Source organism: Eupeodes corollae, chromosome 1 (genome assembly GCF_945859685.1).
Source record: "Eupeodes corollae chromosome 1, idEupCoro1.1, whole genome shotgun sequence".
In the NCBI taxonomy this organism is placed as follows: Eukaryota; Metazoa; Arthropoda; class Insecta; order Diptera; family Syrphidae; genus Eupeodes; species Eupeodes corollae.
The window spans coordinates 102,078,681-102,101,346 of record NC_079147.1 but is presented as its reverse complement, the minus strand read 5'-3'; the positions used below and the strand labels follow the sequence as shown (position 1 = coordinate 102,101,346).

Below are 22,666 nucleotides of genomic sequence, written 5' to 3'. Positions count from 1 at the left end.
TAAGGAACTCTGAAAAAGGCTTTGCAAAATTGGACAAAGGACTCCGAGTGACTGATTTCTTATCTTGAATGGGTGACAAATGATTGAGTCACGTGGATGGCTTTTTATCCATTCATTCCTTTCCTATCCTGTACGAGTATATCATCTGACTTTATTTGGAAGAAATGTTGAGTAGTTAGGTCGTCTTCAACATATCGCGTTGTCCGTTGTCGTTGTCACTGTCATTGTCGTCACAGAATATACGTACCTTGAATACTGTGGTTTTTTATTGAAAATCCTTATCTATTGGGTTATATGGTATTTCCGGTGGATGTGGGATAAAGGTAAATGAAGTGTGCAAGTCCAATAATGTGTTGTGTTCATGCATTTCATCAGGGAGACCTCATTGGGGAATGCTTGGGAATTCCGTAGTTAACAGCTTCATCTATGATTTTTTTACAGGGACCTAATAGGTTTTAAGGGTATTCTCAGGGGGTGAATTTAAGGACAACATTTTGTGGAGTTCTTGGCATTGCAACTTCGAGGGGTGGGACTTATTTTTTTAACAATATTTATGTGTAGACGAAAGATACCTTTACACTCTGAAGTAGGCTGATGGGGATATTTTAATGTTTAATATAGAAAATAAATGGTTGGGGATTATGTCTAATCTTTTATTACACGTAAAAGAAACTATTTCTTTTCTTGTATCCTTTGTCATACAATTAAAATTGAGGAGATATTGTTTTAAGTGAATTCCTATTAGCACTTAACATACTTGTAAAAGCCTTTTTGAATAACTCTTCATGGGTACTTAAGATTTGCATGTGATTTTGTAAAAGCACATAACTATTTATCGAGTTATAGGACATTGGTCATAAAAGTTCAACAAGTTTCAGTCAAGTTTTAGTAAACAATAGAAACATTTTCTTAAATTTTCTTTCAAGAGCCGTTAACGGTAAGTAAAGCAGCATTCCGTGGGAATCATTTGCAAAGGAATATTTTATTTTATAGCTAAATTACTTTTCCACTAAAAAGGTTCTTAATTTTATTTTTCCTTCACCACAAAATTGTTTCCAATCACACTTTCGCTTTCGCAGACTTACATCATAACTAACATTTTTCTTGCCAACATTCTTTGCATTAGAATAGTAGGTTCTTATTGTATTTGGTAGTTTACTATTAATATTTTACGAAGTTTTACTAATCTAAGAGAAGGGAAGTTTTTAAAACTTGGAATTTTTATATTGTTGAGAGAAAATGGTGTTTTCACTCCATTTACATTTTATTTCGTTGCGAAATCACCTAAATAATTAGGAGTATTGAATTTACTTTATGTTATTACCATTCTATTATTCTTCCTTTTTTATCAAGTTTCGAAAATCTGTTTTTTCCGTTAAATTTACATCCGGAGGTTGTCACTTAGTCTCCGTCCAAAAAGTAATTCTGCTGAGCTAAATCCATTAGAAAGTGGTGTATTTCGGTACGCTAGTAATGCCAGATCGACGTTTCCTGGATTTTTCTTCATTATATTCTTGGCTACCTTCACAGCCGCTTCTACGGCTCCAGGCGCCTGATGAAATTGAGGGCTGCTCGTGCAAATAGTAAGCATACTTTAATCACATCTCTCATTCGCATGTGGACCAATTCTTCAACTTCAAAATATCTGGCATAACAATCAGTTATTTTTTTTTATAATTAGCGCACACTCAAAGGGATATATTACCCTTATTATGTAGTCACAGTGTGAGCACTAGGAAAGGAAGAGAGGGGTTGAAAGGAGATGTCGGTGCACATTGGTTTTGTATTCCTCAATATTACAATGGCTGAGAAAACCAGAGTGTGGTTAGGAATTCCACATTCGAGTAGTACGGCTAAAGAACGAATCTCTTGACAGTACGACTGAAGTCGGGCTCGAGGGTATACAAATGCGTGTATTACGGTTGAACCGTTTAAGGGGAAGAATGCAGCTGTCTAGAGCATAGACCGTTAAAATAAAGGTAAAAGAGGTGAGACAATAAACTTTTCAACGATGTTCAAACGACGTAAATGATCCAATGCTGATATTCTCACCAATCAATCTTAATGATTTACGGTCAGTGCTGCTAAAAAGGCTTAAGTAAGTTGCAGTAGCACTAGCCCAGATTTAAGAGTTTTACAAAAGCTTTCGGGGTATATAAGTCTTTAAGATAACAGCCAGATAAGAGGGGAGAAAAACTTTATTCTCCGCCTTAGAAAACCCAAACATCTTGTGGAATTTTCCACAAGAAGTGGTTGGTGTTACACGTATCGAGAATATCGAGATGTTCAGTCTCCTCGATACAAGTTCTATCCATGCATAATGGCGCTGCGCTGGGGGTATATATCGCTTAAAAGATATGTATGTATAAGACAGCATTGGGTTTTGAAAGCATTAAGTCCCAAGCGGTTTCTTATTCCCAATTGTACAATGCTGTGCAGGTTGGAATTTAACTAAGCTTATCATCCGTAGAAGACGGTTGTGATTCTGAAAACTAATATGAAAAGCTAATTAAATTAGAAGTCATTAAAAATGAGAAAGAGTGTTGGAGATAAAATGCAGCCCTGGGGCACACCAGCATTTATTTTTGAACGATTTGAAAGGTAATTGCTAATCCAATGAAGAAGGGATTCATAAAAACCGAAAGCACTGATTTTCGATAAGAGAGCTTAATGTCAAACCCTATCAAATGCTTTTGAAATATCAAGTCCAATAATCTTAGTTTCTCCAAAACGATGTAAAGAATCGATCCACTTTTTGTTAGATGAACCATGACGTCACCAGTGAGCTGGTAGTTGATCGGCGTTTCCATGACCTTGGAATGAAGTACTATCGGTCGTTAATTAGAGGGTGAGGAGAATTGGTCTTTTTTAGGGAACGATATCTAACGAGTAGGACGTATGAATATCGCCACAGTACTTGTGCGATAAAATATTGCCACAAAGAATGAATAACGCGCTCAATGACAGACAGAGTCATGAAACTCACTGGCAGCTCATGATTAGCTTACTCGAGAGCTAACAAATGGAGTATCATTGACAACGAGCGTGGGAGGAAACCAAGGGAGAGGAAAAATTCATTTTTTACGTATGACAATATATTGTTACAGTCTTTGGGACATTGCAGTATTTTTTGCCGTAATTGTTGGTCATGTAATAATTTGGTCATGTAAAAATTTTGTCCATCGAATATGGGCGTTGCAGGCCTTACTGGCTTCCTTGAACTAATTCCGGCTTTCCTCCTCATTACTAAATAACTTAACTAAGTTCAAGGCTTTCTCAAACTTCTATGTCATAACTACTGTTTTTCTCCCAATGTTATCTGCAGTAGGGCGCTTGTTGTATATTTCACTGTGTTAATTCACTATAAATATTTTACAAAGCTTCTCTAAACTAAGTGAAGGAACGTTTTTAAGACTTGGAATTTTTCCATCGATGCGAAAGAATGCACTTCTGACTCTATTCAAATTTTATTCTGCTACGAAATCAACTTACGAAAGAATTAGCAATGGCATTATTAAGAATTAATTCAATTTAATTACATTTTGTCGGAAATGGCTGTTGAGCTAGTGAACTTTAATACACTTATGTTACACCCACGATAACTCTTTGTAATTTAGAAATGTATGATTTCCAAAAAATGATGCTCGATGTGTTAACAAAAGCTAACCACGTTTTGAATTCTAAGTCATTCATTGAATGCACGAAATTATTATTTTGGATCAAAATAATTATCTGTGCTTCATCAAATTTCCAGCCTTAATTTTTTCGGCATTCAACCCAGAAAATTTTTTCGTTGCAAAAAAATTAAAATACAAAAAGAGGCTGAGATGCGACCCGCACTGATAACTTCAAATCCCGTCTAATGATTTTTCTTGCTTAAAAGATTTGTAGTTTTAAGTGTTTTGTTAAAAAAGTTGTCAGTTAAATTCTTTAAAAAAAAATTAAACTACCAACAATATTTTGCATATGATGAAATAATTTAACTTCAGAATTTATTTTTGTTAACAGGATTTTAGGTCGAAAACTAATTTCTACCAAATTTAGTAGCATTTCTTTAAGGTTTTCTGTACAGAAATTGGATAAACGAAATTAATTTGAAGTCAATATCTTTTATTATAACAAATCACCAAACAAATTTTTATTTTTTTTAAATTATTTAAAATTAAATACATATCGCTAATTATGACAATACTACGAATAAAAAATATCAATCCATTAATGCAACAGAGTGTACAATATTTTTTGTGATTCCATCTTTCCCCAATAAAAACAAACTGGATGGTATGCCCACTCAAGAGCATGCCACGTACAATTGTCCGTGTGGAAAACATGAAGTGCTGAAATCTAATCCTCAGACAGACATCGTTTGGCCTTGAGACTTATTGATAATCATTACAAATGCTAATCTAATTGGAAATTGAAGGATTTTGAATTGGATTGTCACATTTGTTGGTATAATATAGGGATTCGCGGTACTAATATATTTCCACCTCGAAATTTGCCATTTAGAATTATGACTTCGAATCAATAATCGTGCAAAAATCGACCGGTAATTGTATGCATTCAGTTTCATCTGTAGTAACTTTTCCGTCGCCTTTATCTAACAGTTGTTTTGAGAATGTTTCAGCAGATAGATCTTGAAGCATTTGAGCACACATATTAACTTTCAGTTGTACTCTTTTAACTTTACGCCACAGTGGCGAAGATCTTAAGCACGCGTTGATCTCATCAGCGTACGTTGAACGCGGAATAACGGGAAGTGTTTCTTCCTAAAAGGAGTAACAGAGTGCCGCCAAATAGTCTGTCTCTGTCGTTGCATTCATACCATGTGATAATTTTACACTGTTTTAGCACTGTGGCAATGGATGATTTTTTTTTATTTTGCACACCGCGTCTGGGTTATTTTGAATATTAAGTGACAGCTTAAATACTGAATGAACTGTTCTGCCTCCATCCAATAAAGTTGCCTCAATGCCAGAAGATGCAAAAGTCAATGCGCAACCATTATTTGATCGTATTTTAGCAAGAATTAGCGAAATAAGGAATGTTTTGCCAAAAAGAAGCCACCTTGCCCTGCTAAAACTACGAGCATGATGTGGTCATAAATGGTTCTTTGTTCTTCATTCATTAGTTTGACATTGCGATCAACATTTGCTGCCATTTCTACAGTATTGTAGTGAAGTTCACGACTCAATTCAGTGTCAGTTGCATTTCGATTTGTTGAATACATGCCGAAATGACTGAGTGGTAGGTTGGCAATGATAATGCAAAGATCCTCAATAGCCATCATTGTTTCATTGTACTTAGCGTCACTGAATACTATCGTAAGATCATTGCGTCGTGTACGATGTTGATGCAATTAAGCAATAGCACTTAAGAATATACAAAATAGAAAAAAACTGTTCATTCCATTTTTCTGAAAAATTTACCAGGTATCAAAAACGTTATTCTTCATTGCAAGAGATTCTTTTGGAGATAAAATCATTTCTTGTTCGTAAAATATTCGACTCTAGGGACCTTGAAACGTCGAGAATCGTCAAAATTTTTAATTCGAAAAATCGGACCGATTACAATAACTTCCTAGCGGAAGTTAAAATACTTATATAGTTAAAATTTACTTCAATTATGGTGAACATTTTGCAAGCATGCAGCTCTCAACAGTGCTTTTGGGTCTCCGTGAAAAACCTTTTAAATAGATAAGCGATACTCTAACTGTTGGACAAAAGTGTAACATTCAGGAACAACTGCGGTTTGTCAATTTTCTTTGGATTTTCTCATGTCATATTCACAACGTCGTAGATATAAGTACGTCGAATGGGTGCTTAAACAACAGGCAGTGGAAGGTGATTTTTTGAACAAATTTTTCTTCAACGAAGAAGCACATTTCTCATTTAGTACGGAACGACAGTCACCCTAACCCTCATATGATAACCGATTTGTTTTTGCCTGCCATAAGGTGGTGAGACATGCCACACAAACCGAACGAATTTGACCTTATTGCAAGGGACATTTAAATGCCGTGTAATATCTAGCCGTGGCGATATTAACTGGCCACCAAAATCATGCGATTTAACACAGCTGGAATTTTGTTTATGAAGCTACGTGAAAGACCGTAACTCTTTAACTCTTAAACACTTAAAAACTAAGATTCAGATACCGCTCAATATGTGTCTAAAAATATTCGAATATTACCTTAAATGAATCGATGCTTACAACTATTCTCGTGTTGGCCATCTAAATGATGACGTGCTTCACACATATTGTCAACGTTCAAACTTTATAATAAACAAGAAATACGTATAAAGAAAATAAGATATATTTATATGTGTTTTATTTAAGTTTACTTTTGAAGCCGCACAATTGATAACCCTGTATAGAAATATACCTGTAAAAAATTTGAATGCCATTTATGTGTCGCTTTTGTAAACTGTCACTTTAGACCTCTGTCATTTTTGACGTCTATTACTTTTGAAATCTGTCACTGTTGACATCTGTCACTTCTGACGGGAACAGTTTGATAACTCAGGCGACAAAGTTTAATGACGGATTTCTATAGAACAGTGTTAAGAACAAGCATTTTTTACTATGGGAGTGGCGGTCTATCTCCCCTCGTTTAGGCGGTAGGGCAATTTAAGACAATATGTTCGTTTAAAGGAAAAAAATAATTAAAAAATATTGGTAATACTTACAACTAAGTTTTATACTTTTTTTTAAAGCAAACACTTTTGACTATTGGCTTATTTTCAAATCAAGTCAAAACTATGCATAGTTTTTGAAAAAATTGTTTTAAACTCAAAATTTGTGCAAAAATATTTCTTTTGTAATTTTCAATTTTCTTAAAAACTAGAAGACATAAAATCATCTAGTTTTCAGTTTTTAATCAAAAACAAATAAGAGCAATAAATTCGAAAACAAAAACTAATAGTAGATGATTTTGAAGTTTTGAAAAATTAGAATTTGAATCTTCTTTTTACCATTTTTTACTCAATTTTTGAGTTTAATTTTTTTTTTCTTTAAACTACGAATAATTTTGACTTAATTTCAAAACTGGCTAATAGTACAGAATGTTGACTTTAAAAAAATGTATCATACTTAATTGTAAGTATTACAATTATATTTTAACTATTTTTTCCGCCTAAAGGGGGGAAGAAAGACCCCCCCTCCTATAGGAAAAAATGCTTATTTTCAAATGTTCTACACAAATCCGTTATAAAATCTTATCGCCTGAGTTATCGTACTCTTGCCCTTCTGACATCTGTCACTTTTTACAGCTGTCATTTTAGACCACTGCACTGCACTGTCACCTATGGCTATGGCATGTGCTCTCATTTATTTTTCTTTAATGTAATTTGGAAGCACTGTTGTACCCTTAGACGATTCAATATTAACAGAAATTTTGACATTCTCAACTGTCAAAACATAAAAACCAACCATTGAAATTTCGTACACAACTATACAAATACACATTGTTAGGAAATCAAAATAATTGTGGCCTGAATGATTTTTACACTCTTTAAAAAGCTTAAACTTATTTCTCTTAAAAAACTAGTGTCAAGGAAATTTTCTTACAATTTCAAAGAATTTCAAACAGAATTCTAACTCTAATTACAAAAAAAATATTGTATTGAAAAAAATCTTCAAATAAGAGGAGTTTATAAAATGTTAAAAAACGAGTGCTACGTTTTTTGCGCCTTTTGTTTTTTTGTAATTTTTTCTTATGTTGCAGAAAATCAAAAATATTTACAAAAATAAATTAATTACTTTATTTCCACTTTAAACTTTTGTCTCTTCCATCTTATATTCTTCCTTATCTTCTCTTAATGATAATTTTAAGAAAAAGATTTTGCTTGTCAATACCTTTGTCGCCAAAAATCATTCGAATATTTTTTTGATTATACAAAAAATCTCTACATTTCTCCACATCTCCTACTCCTAAATCGTCATCATCGTCGCCTTTATCATTACCAAGCCCAACATAAGTTTCTTCCTCAATAGACGAGGACGAGTACAACGACGACGACGACGACGAGGACGAGGAAGACGAGGAGGACGACGACAACGTTGTAACTTTCATCATTGAACGAACAATTGACCTCGTTATCAGTTCTCGCTCGAGTATCCTATTATCATTGTTGACGACAATTTTGACATAGCCATCGTCTCCGTCTCCGTCTCTAACTCCGTCTTCTTTTTCGTTGTCGTTGTCGTTGTCTTTCTCGTCTCTGTCATCTTCATCATCATCATCACCATCTTTTTGGTCTTTGCCGGGTCGAATTCTTAATCGAGTTTCCATCATAAAATCTGAACTTTCATCTTCAGATCCTTGAAAAAGTGCTAACGCGGTAATGTTTTCCTCCCTTTATAATAGACAGACGCAAACAGGACACAGCACACCCATCGCATCACATGAAATGAAAAAGCAAAAGAAGACACAAACTTAAAATGTGAATAAGCTCTTGTGACAAAAAGAAAATACGAAAGAAGGATAACTGAATGCATTTCACAGGATTCCTTGTAGATCCAGAAATAAAGAAGGATCATTCAAAGCTTCGCCATAATCAACATCTCGAATATACCCTTTTGGGCCCATTAACATTAAAAAACAAACCAACTCGCACAGAAATTGAAATATGCCAAAAGGCGAATTTCACCAGCAATTCATATTTCACCACGAAATCAACTTTAGCTTCTATGAGACACATAAAGGACATTTACGAAAATGCCTTTTGGGCCATTGCTTAGAGGAATTTAAAGAATTGCTGGTGGAGAAATTCGTAGAAAATGTTGATACAAAGAACCATCAAAGGGAATAGAAAGAGAAAACATATAATTGAATGAAGAAGAAGCAAAAGTCATTACCCATGTGTCCTTAATTTTATCCAGAAGTCCTTGCCATCGCACATCAGAAGTACTGCAGCTTTATCGAGTGGAGCTCTCAAAGGCAAAGCGAGTTCGGCACTTGAACTGTTATAGCATAAAATTGGTGCAAAATGATCCACTTTGATATGTTGCTGTAGGTTTGGTCCTAGATGTTCAATGACAGAGAAAAGGGGTATTAAATCGATATAATCCTTAAAAAGGGGAAGGGAGCAGAGGATTCATATATCTGCACATACCACTAAATTGTTTACCACAACTGAGTGGGCAAAAGAAGATGGGTTGTTCTGGTTCTAGTTCTGGTCCTGATGATGATGATGTGCAACAGGATATTTGTTTTGTTGACTCTCGAGGAGACCGTCTATCCTTCAAATGTTTCGCACAGCTAGCCGTAGCTGATATTTCACGTCGGCCTGTGTTAAGTGTGAGCGCTGGTGGTGATGACGCTAGCAGCAGTGGAAAAATTGGTAGTAAAGCCATTTGGACTGAATTTCGATCGAGCCAAAGGTATTGCAGTCGATTCGTCGAAAGACACTCGTGTTGGATGGCAATTAATCCGTCGTTATCCTTTTTTGATAAATCTTGTCCCGATAAGGAGAACTGCTTTGAAATCGCAACGGAGCGGTGGCGGTGGTGTGGCTCGCAGGCAACTGGAACTGGCTTGCGTTGATACCCAAACTCTAATTGCTTATCGAAATCTATGCTGCTATTGAAATTGGCTTTGCTTCTGCTTCTGCCTCTGCCACTGTCGTCGTCGTTGTCGGCATAGTCACCGTCACCATCGTCGTCGTCGACGCTGTTCTCACCGCCAACGATGTCATTCGCAATCCTTCCCATAGTTAGCCTTGTCAAAGACAATAGGGGCGCTGATTGCCGACGACTGCAACGCCGCCGCCGACGACGATGAGGACTGCAGGGTGAGCTTAGGTTATCCGTTGAATAAGCTCTGCCCAATAACTTGGCCAAAAATTTATTTGTCGAGGGTTGCTGTGATTCGAATTTATTGACTTCATGCGGAGGAGGTTTTCGTTTTAGACGGATGCTATTGTGCTGTTGCTTTTCGCGTCGTTGTCGTTGTCGTCTTTCGTCCTTTGTCGATGACGAAGTTGTAGTCGATCTCGATATGGATGAGGACCTTTTGTATTTGGCTCCGAAGAGTTGTTGGCCGTTGCAGCCTTGCAATTGGGATTGCGATTTGTCCGGGTTGCGTAAATTAAATGTGCCCATGATGGAATTGTAAATCTGTTCGGCTACTAAGGATCGACCAGGGTAGAAATGTTGCCGGCACACAGGGCAAGTATGCGAAAGGATGCGACATTTTACGCAGAGGATATGGCCATTCTGGCACTGCAGAATTGGTGGTACTATTGTTTCCAGGCAGACGGGACATTCGATTATTGCCAGGATTGTTTGTGTAAACGCCGTGAGGCGTTCTAAATTCAACGGCATCGGTCCGCAACATAGATTCTGTGGATATAAAGAATGAGATTGTACGATACCATCAGTACCACCTACATATATGCAGATGGGCTTTGGGGAATTAACTTTTGCAATAGGTTAGGAGGTAGGTAGGTTAGGTTGCAGTGAAGTAACATATTGGTGATGGATAATTCAAAGGACTAGTCAAGTTCGAATGACACAAAATTTTATGAGAGCACATATGGTGTTCATATATAGCATACGTACCGTTGGATTACAATTAATATCAATTCCAGGACTCCAAAGGAGAAGGGACACATTGTCAATAGACTTAGTTTCACAGTTGACCAATTCAGCTATTTCCGATAGGCGCATACCAAGGACGTCCTCACCATTGACCTATTGGCAAACAGAAAATGATTTCATAGAATTAGCATAAGTATAAAAGTAAAAGTTTTGTTTTGTTTTTCAATTGCGTATTATACTTTAAATAATAAGTTTTCAATTAATTCAATTGTTTTTCAAGTAACGTATTACTTTTTAATTTTTTTGTCTGCTTAATTATGAGTGTATAACTTAAGAATTGGCCTTATTTAAATTTCGTAAAATATAATGAAAAGTGAAATAAATCCAAATTGGTTTTATATCAATATCAGCAATACACTGAACCTTGCAATTTTCCCAAATCCTATAGTGTCCAACAGGGAGGTTGTTGCATACCTCACCGTAAAAACGAATTAGTCTTATTTCCCAAAAAAAGAGGCTGGGATGCGACCCACACTGATAACTTCCCATCCCGTGTGTCGATTTGTCTTGCTTAAAAGTTTGTCTATATGTATTTTTACCAAATTTGCGCACTATTTTTTGTAGATTTTATTTTTTATGAAAAAAACGGACTGTTGGATTTTTATATAAAAATTACTGAATATTGAAAACAATATATTCTCTGAAATAAAATAAGTTTGAAGCCAATATTTTTAATTTTTGAAAAGCTATTTGAGCCGAAAGTAAATTTTTACCAAGTTTTAGTTTTGTTTTTTTTTTAGAGTTTTATTTTTTGTAAAAAAAACTGTCAATTCGAATTTTTTAAAAATTTTACCAAATGTTGAAAACAATATTTCTTATAAGATAAAATTAGTTTGAAGCCAATATTTAAAATTTTCGAAGAGATATTTGAGTAAAAAATCAATTTTTACTAACTTTTATACATTTTTTTTCAGGTTTTTATTTTTTGTAAAAAAACTGTCAATTAGATTTTTCTCAAAATTTGTCTTAATGTTGAAAACAATATTTCTTATAAGAAAAAATTAGTTAGAACCTATTATCTCAAAGTTTTAAAAGATATTTGAGTCGAAAATCATTTTTTACGAACTTTTGTTAATTTTTTTTTCGGTTTTTAATTTTTTTTACAAAAACTGTCGAATCGATTTTTTTCAAACTATAACTGAATGTTGACAACAAAATGTTTTGAAAGATAAAAGTAAATTAAAGTCAATATCTCAAAGTTTTGAAAAGATATTTGAGTCGAAAATCAATTTTTACCAACTTTTATAAATTTTTTTTTAGGTTTTTATTTTTTGTAAAAAAAACTGTCAATTAGATTTTTCTCAAAATTTTATTAGATGTCAAAAACATTATTCTTCGTTGCACAAAATTGTTTAAGAGATGAAATCATATTTTCGTAAAATTTTGGAGGTGACAAATTTTTTTTTTCAGTTTTATTGATTTATTAAAAAACCGTTGTATTTATTTTTTTTTTTTCAAAAAATATACCTGTTTGGTATCACGTTACAATATAGTATATAAAATTTAATTCAAGTCTCTAGCGTTTTTGGTTCGTAAGATATTTAAGGTTAACCAAAATTTTCACCTTTTTTTCAAACTGCTATGGTAAAAAAACCACCCACGCAATTTTTTTGAGAGCCCTTTCTGCATCTTTCTGCCTTATTATCTGTATAATACAATTTATTTGAAGTCGATATCTCTGCTGGTTCTTGAGCTATGGACGACGAAAAAAACGTCGCGAACGTACGGACGTACGGACGCACAGACGTACAGACGTACGGACGTACGGACGTACGGACGTACAAACGTACAAACGTACAAACGTACGTACACACGCACGCACAGACATCTTTCTAAAAATCTTTTATTTCGACTCTAGGGACCTTGAAACGTCGAGAAATGTCAAAATTTTCAATTTGACAAATCGGACCCATTACAATAACTTCCTATGGGAAGTTAATAATTTGGACTGACCAACTGCTGAAAATTAACGTTTTTCAATTTTGTAAACTGCAAAACCACTAATTTTTGAAATTTGGTCTTATTTTACTTGTCCTTATTTTACGGCACCGTATTCTATAAAAGCCTTTGTTAGCAATATTATTCTCAACAATTAAAAGGGGAAAATCTTTCGTAAAAGGGAACTTTAAAGTTTGCATCTGGTCTTAACAGGGCAAAAGACCCGACATAAAGAATATCAAATTGGAATGACTAATATTTTTCAACTTAACTGTTTTTGGCATTTAAGTACATTAAGGATCTTACTAGTGGATTTATAAGGAGACTTATTTGATCTATTTTTGTCTAAGAAAGCAGACCTATTTGATACTTCGTTACTTAATATTTTGTTTCGTTTGATTACCATTTCTTACGAAGTACAAAAACCGCATGTTTGAATCAGTTCTATAATCATCTTTTATCTCAGAATTTAAGTTTTCTCAAACATAGATTTCGAAAGTTTTAAATGACCTCATTACCAACCTCTCCTTTTTAGGAATTGCTCTACCGTGTTTATTAAAAGGAAATCGGTTTTGAAAATGTATTCCTTGGTACTTTTTTCCAGTCGTAATGGAATCTAGGAGTTATTTAATTTTAGGCTTATTAATTTGCTCTCTTTTACCGCAGATAGTATGTTTTACCACTGGCGTTTCCAAAAAACAAGTCAATCTGAATTTTTTTTTAAATAATTACCTACAAGCAGAAGCCTATACTCAAAAGCTAAGATTTGTTGAGCGTCACTTGTCAATATAATTCTGTCATCAGCATAATGCAAAGATTCAAGGGAGTCATTCCGTAATTTCCAAAACGATAATTGTCAATAATTTGCTTTACGTAACTTTATCACTATCGTCTCGTTCAATCGTTTTCAGCATAAGTTCGTTGAGTATATTATACTATGACTGAAATGTCAAAATGAACTCGACGAAAGATAATGCTTGTTCAATAGCTTAAAATGTTATTAAACTTGGTTTTTCTCTATGAGATGAATTTCGAAAATTCGCAAAAAATTAATTGTTAATAAACATGCCAACTATTTTGTGATGTTTATTGTTATTGTCACTTTTTACTTTTTCATTTGTTGCCGCCGAAGATAAAACTATAATATCAAAATTTTTGTTGAATGTCTGATATTTTTGTAAATCAGCTGCAGTAATAAACTCAATTGAAAGTGAATACTTCATTTTATCCACAGGGAACATAACTTGGCTTCAAAAATATTTTTTGTTTCCAAAACTAATTTGGATTAGTGCTTCGTGCAAGAGCGATACTAAAATCGTTGCCTTTTCGAATATACTAATGTTCCTCCGCCCAAAGTTTCAATAGTTACAACAAATTTTAATATTGAATGTACATATATACATTATGTATGTAGAACGACAACCGTCTAGCAAATTTATTGTTTTTAAAATCATTATAAAGTCCTCATTTGCAATTCCAAAATTACAATTATTGTTTTATTTATTTAACAACAATTAAGAGAGAATACTAATGTTTTGTATATAAAAAAATACTTGCATATGAGTTAGAATAGATAAAAAGTCCCATTCATCTCTTAGCTTTCTTCGTAACCGAATTCATTGTATTTTTTTTCAATTTTTATATACATTTTGTAACAAAACTAAACTACACCGTAACTTTTTTACTTCAATTTGCTTAGTTGTCCATGGAAATTAATAGCAGACGATACCTTCTTAGCTATCGTGCAAACGCTATCGTTTTGACGATATCACTTTGACGATTATCGTCTTACGTGAAGTGAGACTATCGTTGAAACGCTATCGTCTAACGATTATCGCTGCACGGAATGACCCCCCAGGTTTATCGGAAATGGGGTCTGAAAGAGGATTGTCTTACATAAACATATTGAACAACAATGGTCCTAGGATCGAGCCTTGAGGAACACTTGAGTTCACTGGAAAAAAATATACAGAACAAAATATCACCTCGAATATTTTAGGAACCAAAAATTATAGTAGCTAAAAAATAATTTCATAAACCCATAAAACCGTTTTTTCCAATTTTTTTAAAATAAATAAAAACGTATTAAAAATTTTATTTTCGACTTGAATACCTTACAAAACAAAATCACGTGAAGGTAATGACTTCAAACTTAGTATTTATAGAAAATGTCTAATGAAAGGAGCTTTTTTAGACGTATGGTTTACAAACCGTCAATACTTGTTTTGGAGTTAATCTTTTTGACAGCTGTCAGTTGATTTGCACGGTTGTCTTTGCCATTTCAGAATGAGCAGAGTTGCTTCTGATGTGAAATACCTTTTGTTCTAACAAGACGGCGATATATAAGGTACAGCTAACAAAACAATCCATTTATTTAAGGGAACTTTTGGTAAGCGTTTCTGTTTCTTCTGATTTTATGGGCAAACATTGTTTTGTAAGTTTTAAGAGTTATACAAATTTGATCTTTCTTAAACGAATTAAAGTAAAGAACAACTGAAAATTATCTGGAAAAGTACGATACAACTATCAAAAAACTATTAGTTATTATGGAACAGTTACGGTTAAGGTCGTTATATAAAAAAGCTGGGTATAAGGGAATCTTGGAATTTAAGTTTCCTAAACAATCTAACATTTTTTGTAATACCCTTTGGTATGATGTTGTTAAAGCGTTGGAATTTCTAGCCCGTGGTCTTGGGTTCAAAATCTCTTGCCTCTTGCGAGAAATTGACAAATACTTCAAAAGTATTTTATGTCATGAAAAGTGCTTTCTGCTTAATACTATAGATCCCTTCCATTCCTGATACCATTTCTCACACACAGGAATTGTTGAGAGTTGTAAGTCACTAGGCCCTAGTTCTTAACGGACTGTTGGGCTACCTAATTTATTTATTTTAATCTAATATTTTTGACCAATGAACTTACCTCTCTACCAACATGATAACGTGCCTATTCACATGGTGCGCATAATAAAAGCTTGGACAGAGGACAAAATTTGCACTTTCTTTAATAACTGCCGTCATTAAAACATTTAATTATGGTGGTCGTCAGTAAAAGACAAAGAATTCTTAATTTCTGCAGTTAAGTTAACGTTTAGTGTAGTATCTTTGAACTTTATCAAAAGGCTTTGAGATTCATACCGGAACTATTTTACGAAAAGATTAAATGTAAAGGTGGAAGTACCAACTACCAAACTTAACAGAAACTCGTTTTATTCTAATCCAATAACAATACCCGTGTTTTGTTGGAAAATCTATAATATAGTACCATTTTACACGAATAACAAAAACAATATCAGCAATATGAATACTACCGATAAAATTTAAAGTACAATCTTACTACGGATGTGTTTTTCACATTTCTATGAGTCTCTAATGGATCTTATGTGATTTCGTTCTCAAATGTTGGTACGATTGATATTGCATTTGTATCTCGATGGCTGCGTTCGTTGAGTAGTTGTGTAGAATTATGTGTTTTCCAATGGGCATATTTTGCAAGAGAAAACAATAGAACAGATAATTAAGTTTTGGTATGTTTAAACCAAAGGTTCATCTAGTTTAGATTAAATAAAAATTTTTGGTGTTTTCACCGCACAAGAAGATTTAAAAATGATTAAATTTGATTTTTAAAATTTCCAAAATGCAAATTGTGTTTCGATGTTTCTTATGAAGTGCAAGTGAGATAGTTTGATTCGTATTAAACAATTAAGAACTGAATAGTTTAGCACCATTTAAGAATATGCTATACCTACTCCATATGCATTCTTAAATTCCCATAGGAAGTCATTGTAATGGGTCCGATTTGTCAAATTGAAAATTTTGACATTTCTCGACGTTTCAAGGTCCCTAGAGTCGAAATAAAAGATGTCTGTGAGTGCTTGTGTACGTACGTTCGCGACGTTTTTTTCGTCGTCCAAAGCTCAATAACCAGAAGAGATATCGACTTCAAATAAATTTTGTTATACAGATAATAAGGCAGAAAGATGCAGAAAGGGCTCTCAAGAAAATTGCGTGTGTGGTTTTTTTACCATAGCAGTTTCAAAAAAGGTGAACATTTTGGTTAACTATAAATATCTGACGAACCAAAAACGCTAGAGACTTGAATTAAATTTTATATAATATATTGTAATGTGATATCAAAGAAGTATATTTTTTGAAAAAAATCCATTTAACGGTTTTTGTATAAATCAAAAAAACTGAAAAAAAAATTGGCACCTCTAAAACTATGCGACTAAAATATGATTTCATCTCCAAAGCAACTTTGTGCAACGAAGAATAATGTTTTTGACACCTGATAAAATTTTGAGAAAAATCGAATTGACAGTTTTTTTTATAAAAAATAAAAATCTAAAAAAAAACATTACTCAAAGTTGGTAAAAATTGAATATCGATTCAAATATCTGTTTAAAAACTTAAAATTAAGGCTTCAAACTTATTTTATCTTATAAGAAATATTGTTTACAACATTCTGAAAAATGTTGAAAAAAATCTAATTGACAGTTTTTTTATAAAAAAAACCTTAACAAAATGAATAAAAGTTGGTAAAAATTGATTTTCCACTCAAATATCTTTTCAAAAATTGTAGAAATTGGACTTAAATTATTTTTATCTTTCAAAAAATATTGTTTTCAACATTCAGTAAAATTTTGAAAAAAAAATTGAATTGATAGTTTTTTTTACAAAGAATTGAAAAACGAAAAAAAATTAACAAAAGTTGGTAAAAAATGATTTTTGACTCAAATATCTTTTCAAAAATTTGAGATTAAAGCTTCTATTTAATTTTTACTTATAAAAATATTGTTTTCAACATTAGGACAAATTTTTAGAAAAATCGAGTTGATAGTTTTTTTTACAAAAAATAAAAACCTAAACAAAAATTAGTAAAAGTTGGTAAAAATTGATTTTCGACTCAAATATCTTTTTAAAACTTTGAGATATTGGCATTAATTTACTTTTATCTTTAAAAACATATTGTTTTCAACATTCTGTAAAATTTTGAAAAAATCGAATTGACAGTTTTTTTAACAAAAAAAAATCTAAAAAAAGCAATAATAAAACTTGGTAAAAATTTACTTTTGAAAATTTTTTCAAAAATTAAAAATATTGGCTTCAAGCTTATTTTATTTCACAGAAAATATTGTTTTCGACATTCAGTAATTTTTATATACAAATCCAACAGTCCGTTTTTTCATAAAAAATAAAATCTACAAAAAATAGTACGCAAATTTGGTAACAATTGATACGAGTACAAACTTTTAAGCAAGACAAATCGACAGACGGGATGGGAAGTTATCACTGTGGGTTACATATCAGTCTCTTTTTTTATAATTTTTTTGTACAATTCTGTTTCTTACTATGATTGCCATAGAAGAATATCCCTTATGAACTAATCAACCCATTTCAATTACTTTTTCTGCACAAGCTCTTATACTGGCTCAACAATATTTGATAATCAAAAATGTAATTGTTTTTGTCATACGAAAAATATTTTTAAACTCAAATTAAAAATGTATATACCTACATATACAAAATTAATTAAACGGTTTTCAAATAAAAATTTTGAAAAATTAATGTCATTTTGAAAAACCAGATGACGTTTAAGTTTTTGAAAACAAACATTTTTTAAACATAGAAAAATGAAAAAGAAAATATATTTATAATAATGTTATTTATTAAAAATCAATTTTTGGTAAAATAAAACTATATTTATTGCCGATTTTAATTTTTGTATCAAACAAAGATTCTAATCGAATTATGAATGAAGTCGAATTGCTATTTTCATTGATACCGATCTCTCATTCAATTAATTTAAACAAAAAATTGATTTTCGACTCGAATATCTTAAAAAATAAAACAAATGAAGGTAATGACTTCAAAGCCATTAATCTTATAAAAAATATACCTAATAACTGCTATTTTAGTCTTCTGTTTTTCACTTCGACACTAGTTCTTGGAGTTGGCGTTGGTGTTTTTGACAGCTGTCACTTGATTAAAACTCAGTGTCAGTTTAGTTGCCTTATTAAAATGAATATAGTTACTACTGATGTAGACGACTTTAGAATAAAACAAGACAGTGATACATGAATACAATCAATTTATTGAAAGAAACTTTTGGTTAGCGCATATCTTCTAAAAAAGTGATATTTAACACTGCTGGACTATTTTCTGTGCATGATGGTTAAAGCGTTGAACTGTAGCAAACGGGACCAAATCCCTTGCTAGTGACGAGGGTTGAGCTTCAGCTCATCTCCAACTCAATAAAAAAAAAGTTAGCAGGTTGCGATAGTACATCCAACGTTGTAGTAAGACATTTACCGCTGGAGGAAATTGACATTTACACCATACTCTTCAATAATGCACTGAATAATGCATATTATCCAGTGCATTGGAAGACCGCTGTGGTTCATCCTCTCCCGAAAAAGGGAAAGGACAACTCCAACCCGTCAAATCTTCTGTCGATAAGTCTTCTTCCGAGCATCAGCAAAGATTTCGAAAAGATCATTAATAGGGTTCTGACTAAGTGGTCTGCGGACAACAAAATAATTCCGGATAAACAGTTTGGGTTCAAGGCGGTTCATGACACAATTCATGTTGCGTCTAAACTCGTTTCTGATATCCAATGAATTAAATCAAAACGACAATTTGCAGGTGCTGTTCTGGTTAATTTGGAGGGTCTTTACCTAAAACTGAGCATGCTTGGCATAAGCAAGCCATTGTTGTATATACTTTATGATATGTTTAACAGTGGAAAGTTTGCAATTTGATAGGTGGTCTCACAAAGGCAATTGCGTACGCCAACGATCTAATTGCGTACAGAACGGCCCGAAAGGTTGAGGTTATTATAGGTTGGCTGGAGCCACGAGGGATACGTGCAAGAATTGGCGCAAGATGGTCATCGTTGATCTTCACGGGCAGCCCTTAGCGAGCAAAAGTGTAGTAAAGTACCTCGGTATCTGGTAAGATCAGTATTTATATTTCGACAGACATATAAATGCTGCTCTGACCAGGGCCAGAGTAGCCTTCGCTCTGACAAAACGGCTGTTTTTTAGCAGTCGGCTTGACCCGAGAGTGAAGGTAATTTACTACATGGCCCTCATACGGTCAATGATTTTTTATGGTTGTCCTGTGTGGTTCAACGTTGCCCCTTCCCAGATGGAGAAGTTTCGGGTGTTCGAGCGGCAGTGTTTACGACGCTATACCGGCTTATGTCGAACAGCCGAATCTTCTTATGTGCATTACTATTCCAACGAGGTCCTATACAACGGGGCTCGAATCAACAGAATTGACAATTTCGTGATAAAACTCGTTCGAGGTCATATTGCAAGAGTATTTTGAAAGTGCACGCTTAAGCGGCTTCATTCCACCAGAGGCATTCCTCTTTTTAGATAGATGCGGTCTGATATAGGATAGATTGGCAGTTCCACTAATCTACCACGCCAGATGATGAACCGTGGATAGGCAACTCCTGTACAATCGGGGCGTCATGGCACAAGGCGGAGCAGAGCTCCTCCAGTTCAGTAGGGCTGTGTCCGAACGGGACCAAACTGATAGGGTGAAGCAGGAGAACCAGTTTTGGTGGCTTCAATCGGCAATTGCGTTTTGGTTAGTGCGTTGGACTGTCATGCCAGAGGACTTGGGTTCGATCCCTGCCTGTGAATTGACAAATTTTTCAAGAGTAACTCTTGTCATAAAAAGTGCTTCCCCTCAGTAGGTCCACTCAGCTAATACAAAAAGTGGTCGAAATTATTTTTGAAACATAATGGTAAGCCCTTATCTCTATAATATAGCAAATTACTATTAAAAGTTGTTATAAATCGATTTTAAATTTGAATATCTTAAGAATAGTCCCGAATATCTCAACAAAAATAGTTTTAACTCCAATGTTTGATATTTTTTCGAAATTCCATGAATGGGATTTTGCTTATTACGAAACCAATCATTATTTCAATGAGCACCAATATGTGATGTTTATGTAGGTCGCAATGTAGCCCTTTGTTTCTTAAATCCAAAACTTGTTATTTAGTAGCAATCCTAATGAGTTGTAATTAAAACCAAAGCAAACAATAATTGCTATTAAGATAATTAATCACATATTGTTTATCGAACAAGTGCTACATCAATTAACAAACATTCCAATTCGCATATTTCGAAAATATATTATTATTTGAATAGCTTAAGAATAACAAATGTGTGCTATTACTCTTAACATAGGACAGAATCCGAATCAAAATAGCATGAAAATGAAAATTTCCACTCAAAGAAATTATCACCTCAATCTGGTGATCATGCTAATTAATTTAATTTTTTAAATAAATAGCTTAAGTGATGTTTTCTATGCATATCTTTACATGTATAGATACTTGCGCTATAATTGTCATCACGACTTATGATGAGTTGTTATTTAAAAAATTAAAAAAAAAAACAAAAACAAGACTATTTAAAAACACGTTCTTAACCCCGTGTTTAAAATTATAATTATTACGAAAACAAAGAAAATTTCTCGGAACATCAGTTAGTAATAGTAATTAGTAAACAGACTTTGTCAATACAAATTATAAATATTGATCGATTTAAGTATGAATATGGAATATTTAAATGTACTTATCTATAAAATCAATGTAAAAACTCTATTTTTCAATGCAAATTTCAGATGATAATCTTTAAACAGTGCGCAAATTCAATATTTAGTCATTTAAGAAAATAGTGGTTTTCGGAGAGTTCGAAAACGTAAGTACGAGCTAGTATATCAAAATACATCACTTTAAATTTTGTTCAATACATTTTGTTACCAGTGTTCCAAATTGTTCAAAACGATATTATTTACGATATTGACTTATGCAGTCCTTACAGCCTTTTAGGACACTCTTTCGATTGGTGCAAACAATTGTGATTTTTTGATTTTTTAGTTTTATAGTATTGGAGAACTATTCTGTTCGATAATCCAGTTTTCGAACCATTTTGAGTGTAATATGAACTTTAAAAATCAGTTAACTGACATTTAGAACAACGGACATTTAGAACAAGATGGAAAACAGGTCATAATTTTTAACTTATTTTTTAATGTAGTAAAATATGAGGTCTTTTTGATTTTTCAAAAAAAACTTCAATGATTTTTTACTAAACTCCGTTTCTAACCTTGTCTAAATGATTAATTTTCCTAACGAATTTCCTTTAGGAAAATATTATTTTTTTAAATTTATAAATTTCAATCAGAATAAAACGTTAGATAGTTTGTGCGATCTTTTGATAGTTTTTCTTTGGAAACTACTTGTGTTGGAAAAGTCTTTAAAAATGTATAAATTCAAATGTAAAATCGTGGCTTAAATTAATACAATATTTAAGTATTAAAGTGACACAAAAAAAAACACACCATTTTAGCTAATCATACATAATTACTTGGTCACTGACCTCTAAGACACAATCACCGGCCTTCAAACCATGAAACTTGGCTGGTGTGTTTGAATCCACGGCACTTATCTGAAAGAAGTAGTTGACCTTTAAAATTAACTTGATCAAAATTTGAATTCCACTAAAATCAGAGCATGCATCACCCACGGATATGGATCCCACTTGCTTCGCGTCAAATGAAAGCCCATAGAACCATTCGATGATCTTGGTATTTGCAACAAACGTAACGTAGGATTATAGTGATCCGAAGATGAAGACGAAGAAGCTGATGATGAGTCATCTTTTAAACTTCCATAATCACTTCCCAAAGAAGACTTTCGATAACTTCCGACCGATTCGCGGCGATCGTAAAATATTTCACTATCAACTTTACGACTATACATCACAAGCACTGAATATCAACTAAAGCTGAACTGAATGACTGAACTCAATGAAAACTTTATTCTTGGATGTTGATTGAAAATGTAGCTTATGAGGTGCTTCAGTTTTAGTGGGATTGAAGCTGTGGAAAGCTCTGTTCAGGCCATGTAGAATTACTACTTCACGATCGACCTTCACCTAGTTTACCATTACGTGCATTTTCATAGTTGGTAAACGAAAACAAAAGTTCTAAAGCTGTAGTAATAATTCAAATAGACTGACACTCGAGACATTTTTCATAAGTCCATAACAAGACTTAGTATCTATAAGCTAAAATCGTGCAAAGCGAGTTTGCAAAGACT

At 33.2% G+C, this 22,666-nt stretch overlaps 1 protein-coding gene across 4 annotated transcripts; it reads right to left on the bottom strand.

Moving 5' to 3' along the window:
* Positions 1–7,739: 7,739 nt before the first annotated feature.
* LOC129953658 (uncharacterized) lies at positions 7,740–22,367 on the bottom strand. 4 transcript variants are annotated; one of them, XM_056066979.1, is made up of 6 exons: positions 22,088–22,367; positions 21,945–22,031; positions 10,564–10,695; positions 9,117–10,344; positions 8,860–9,025; positions 7,740–8,357 (listed from the first exon to the last, which is right to left on the bottom strand). In XM_056066979.1, the coding sequence occupies exons 1-6, from the start codon at positions 22,325–22,327 to the stop codon at positions 7,808–7,810; spliced, it is 2,403 nt and encodes an 800-aa protein (XP_055922954.1). In that variant the 5' UTR covers positions 22,328–22,367; the 3' UTR covers positions 7,740–7,807. The 4 variants fall into 4 exon arrangements, with proteins under 4 accessions (XP_055922954.1, XP_055922956.1, XP_055922957.1 ...); XM_056066981.1 differs by having other exon boundaries at positions 21,945–22,013; positions 22,088–22,366; XM_056066982.1 differs by having other exon boundaries at positions 21,945–22,013; positions 22,092–22,232.
* Between the last annotated feature and the right edge of the window lie 299 nt (positions 22,368–22,666).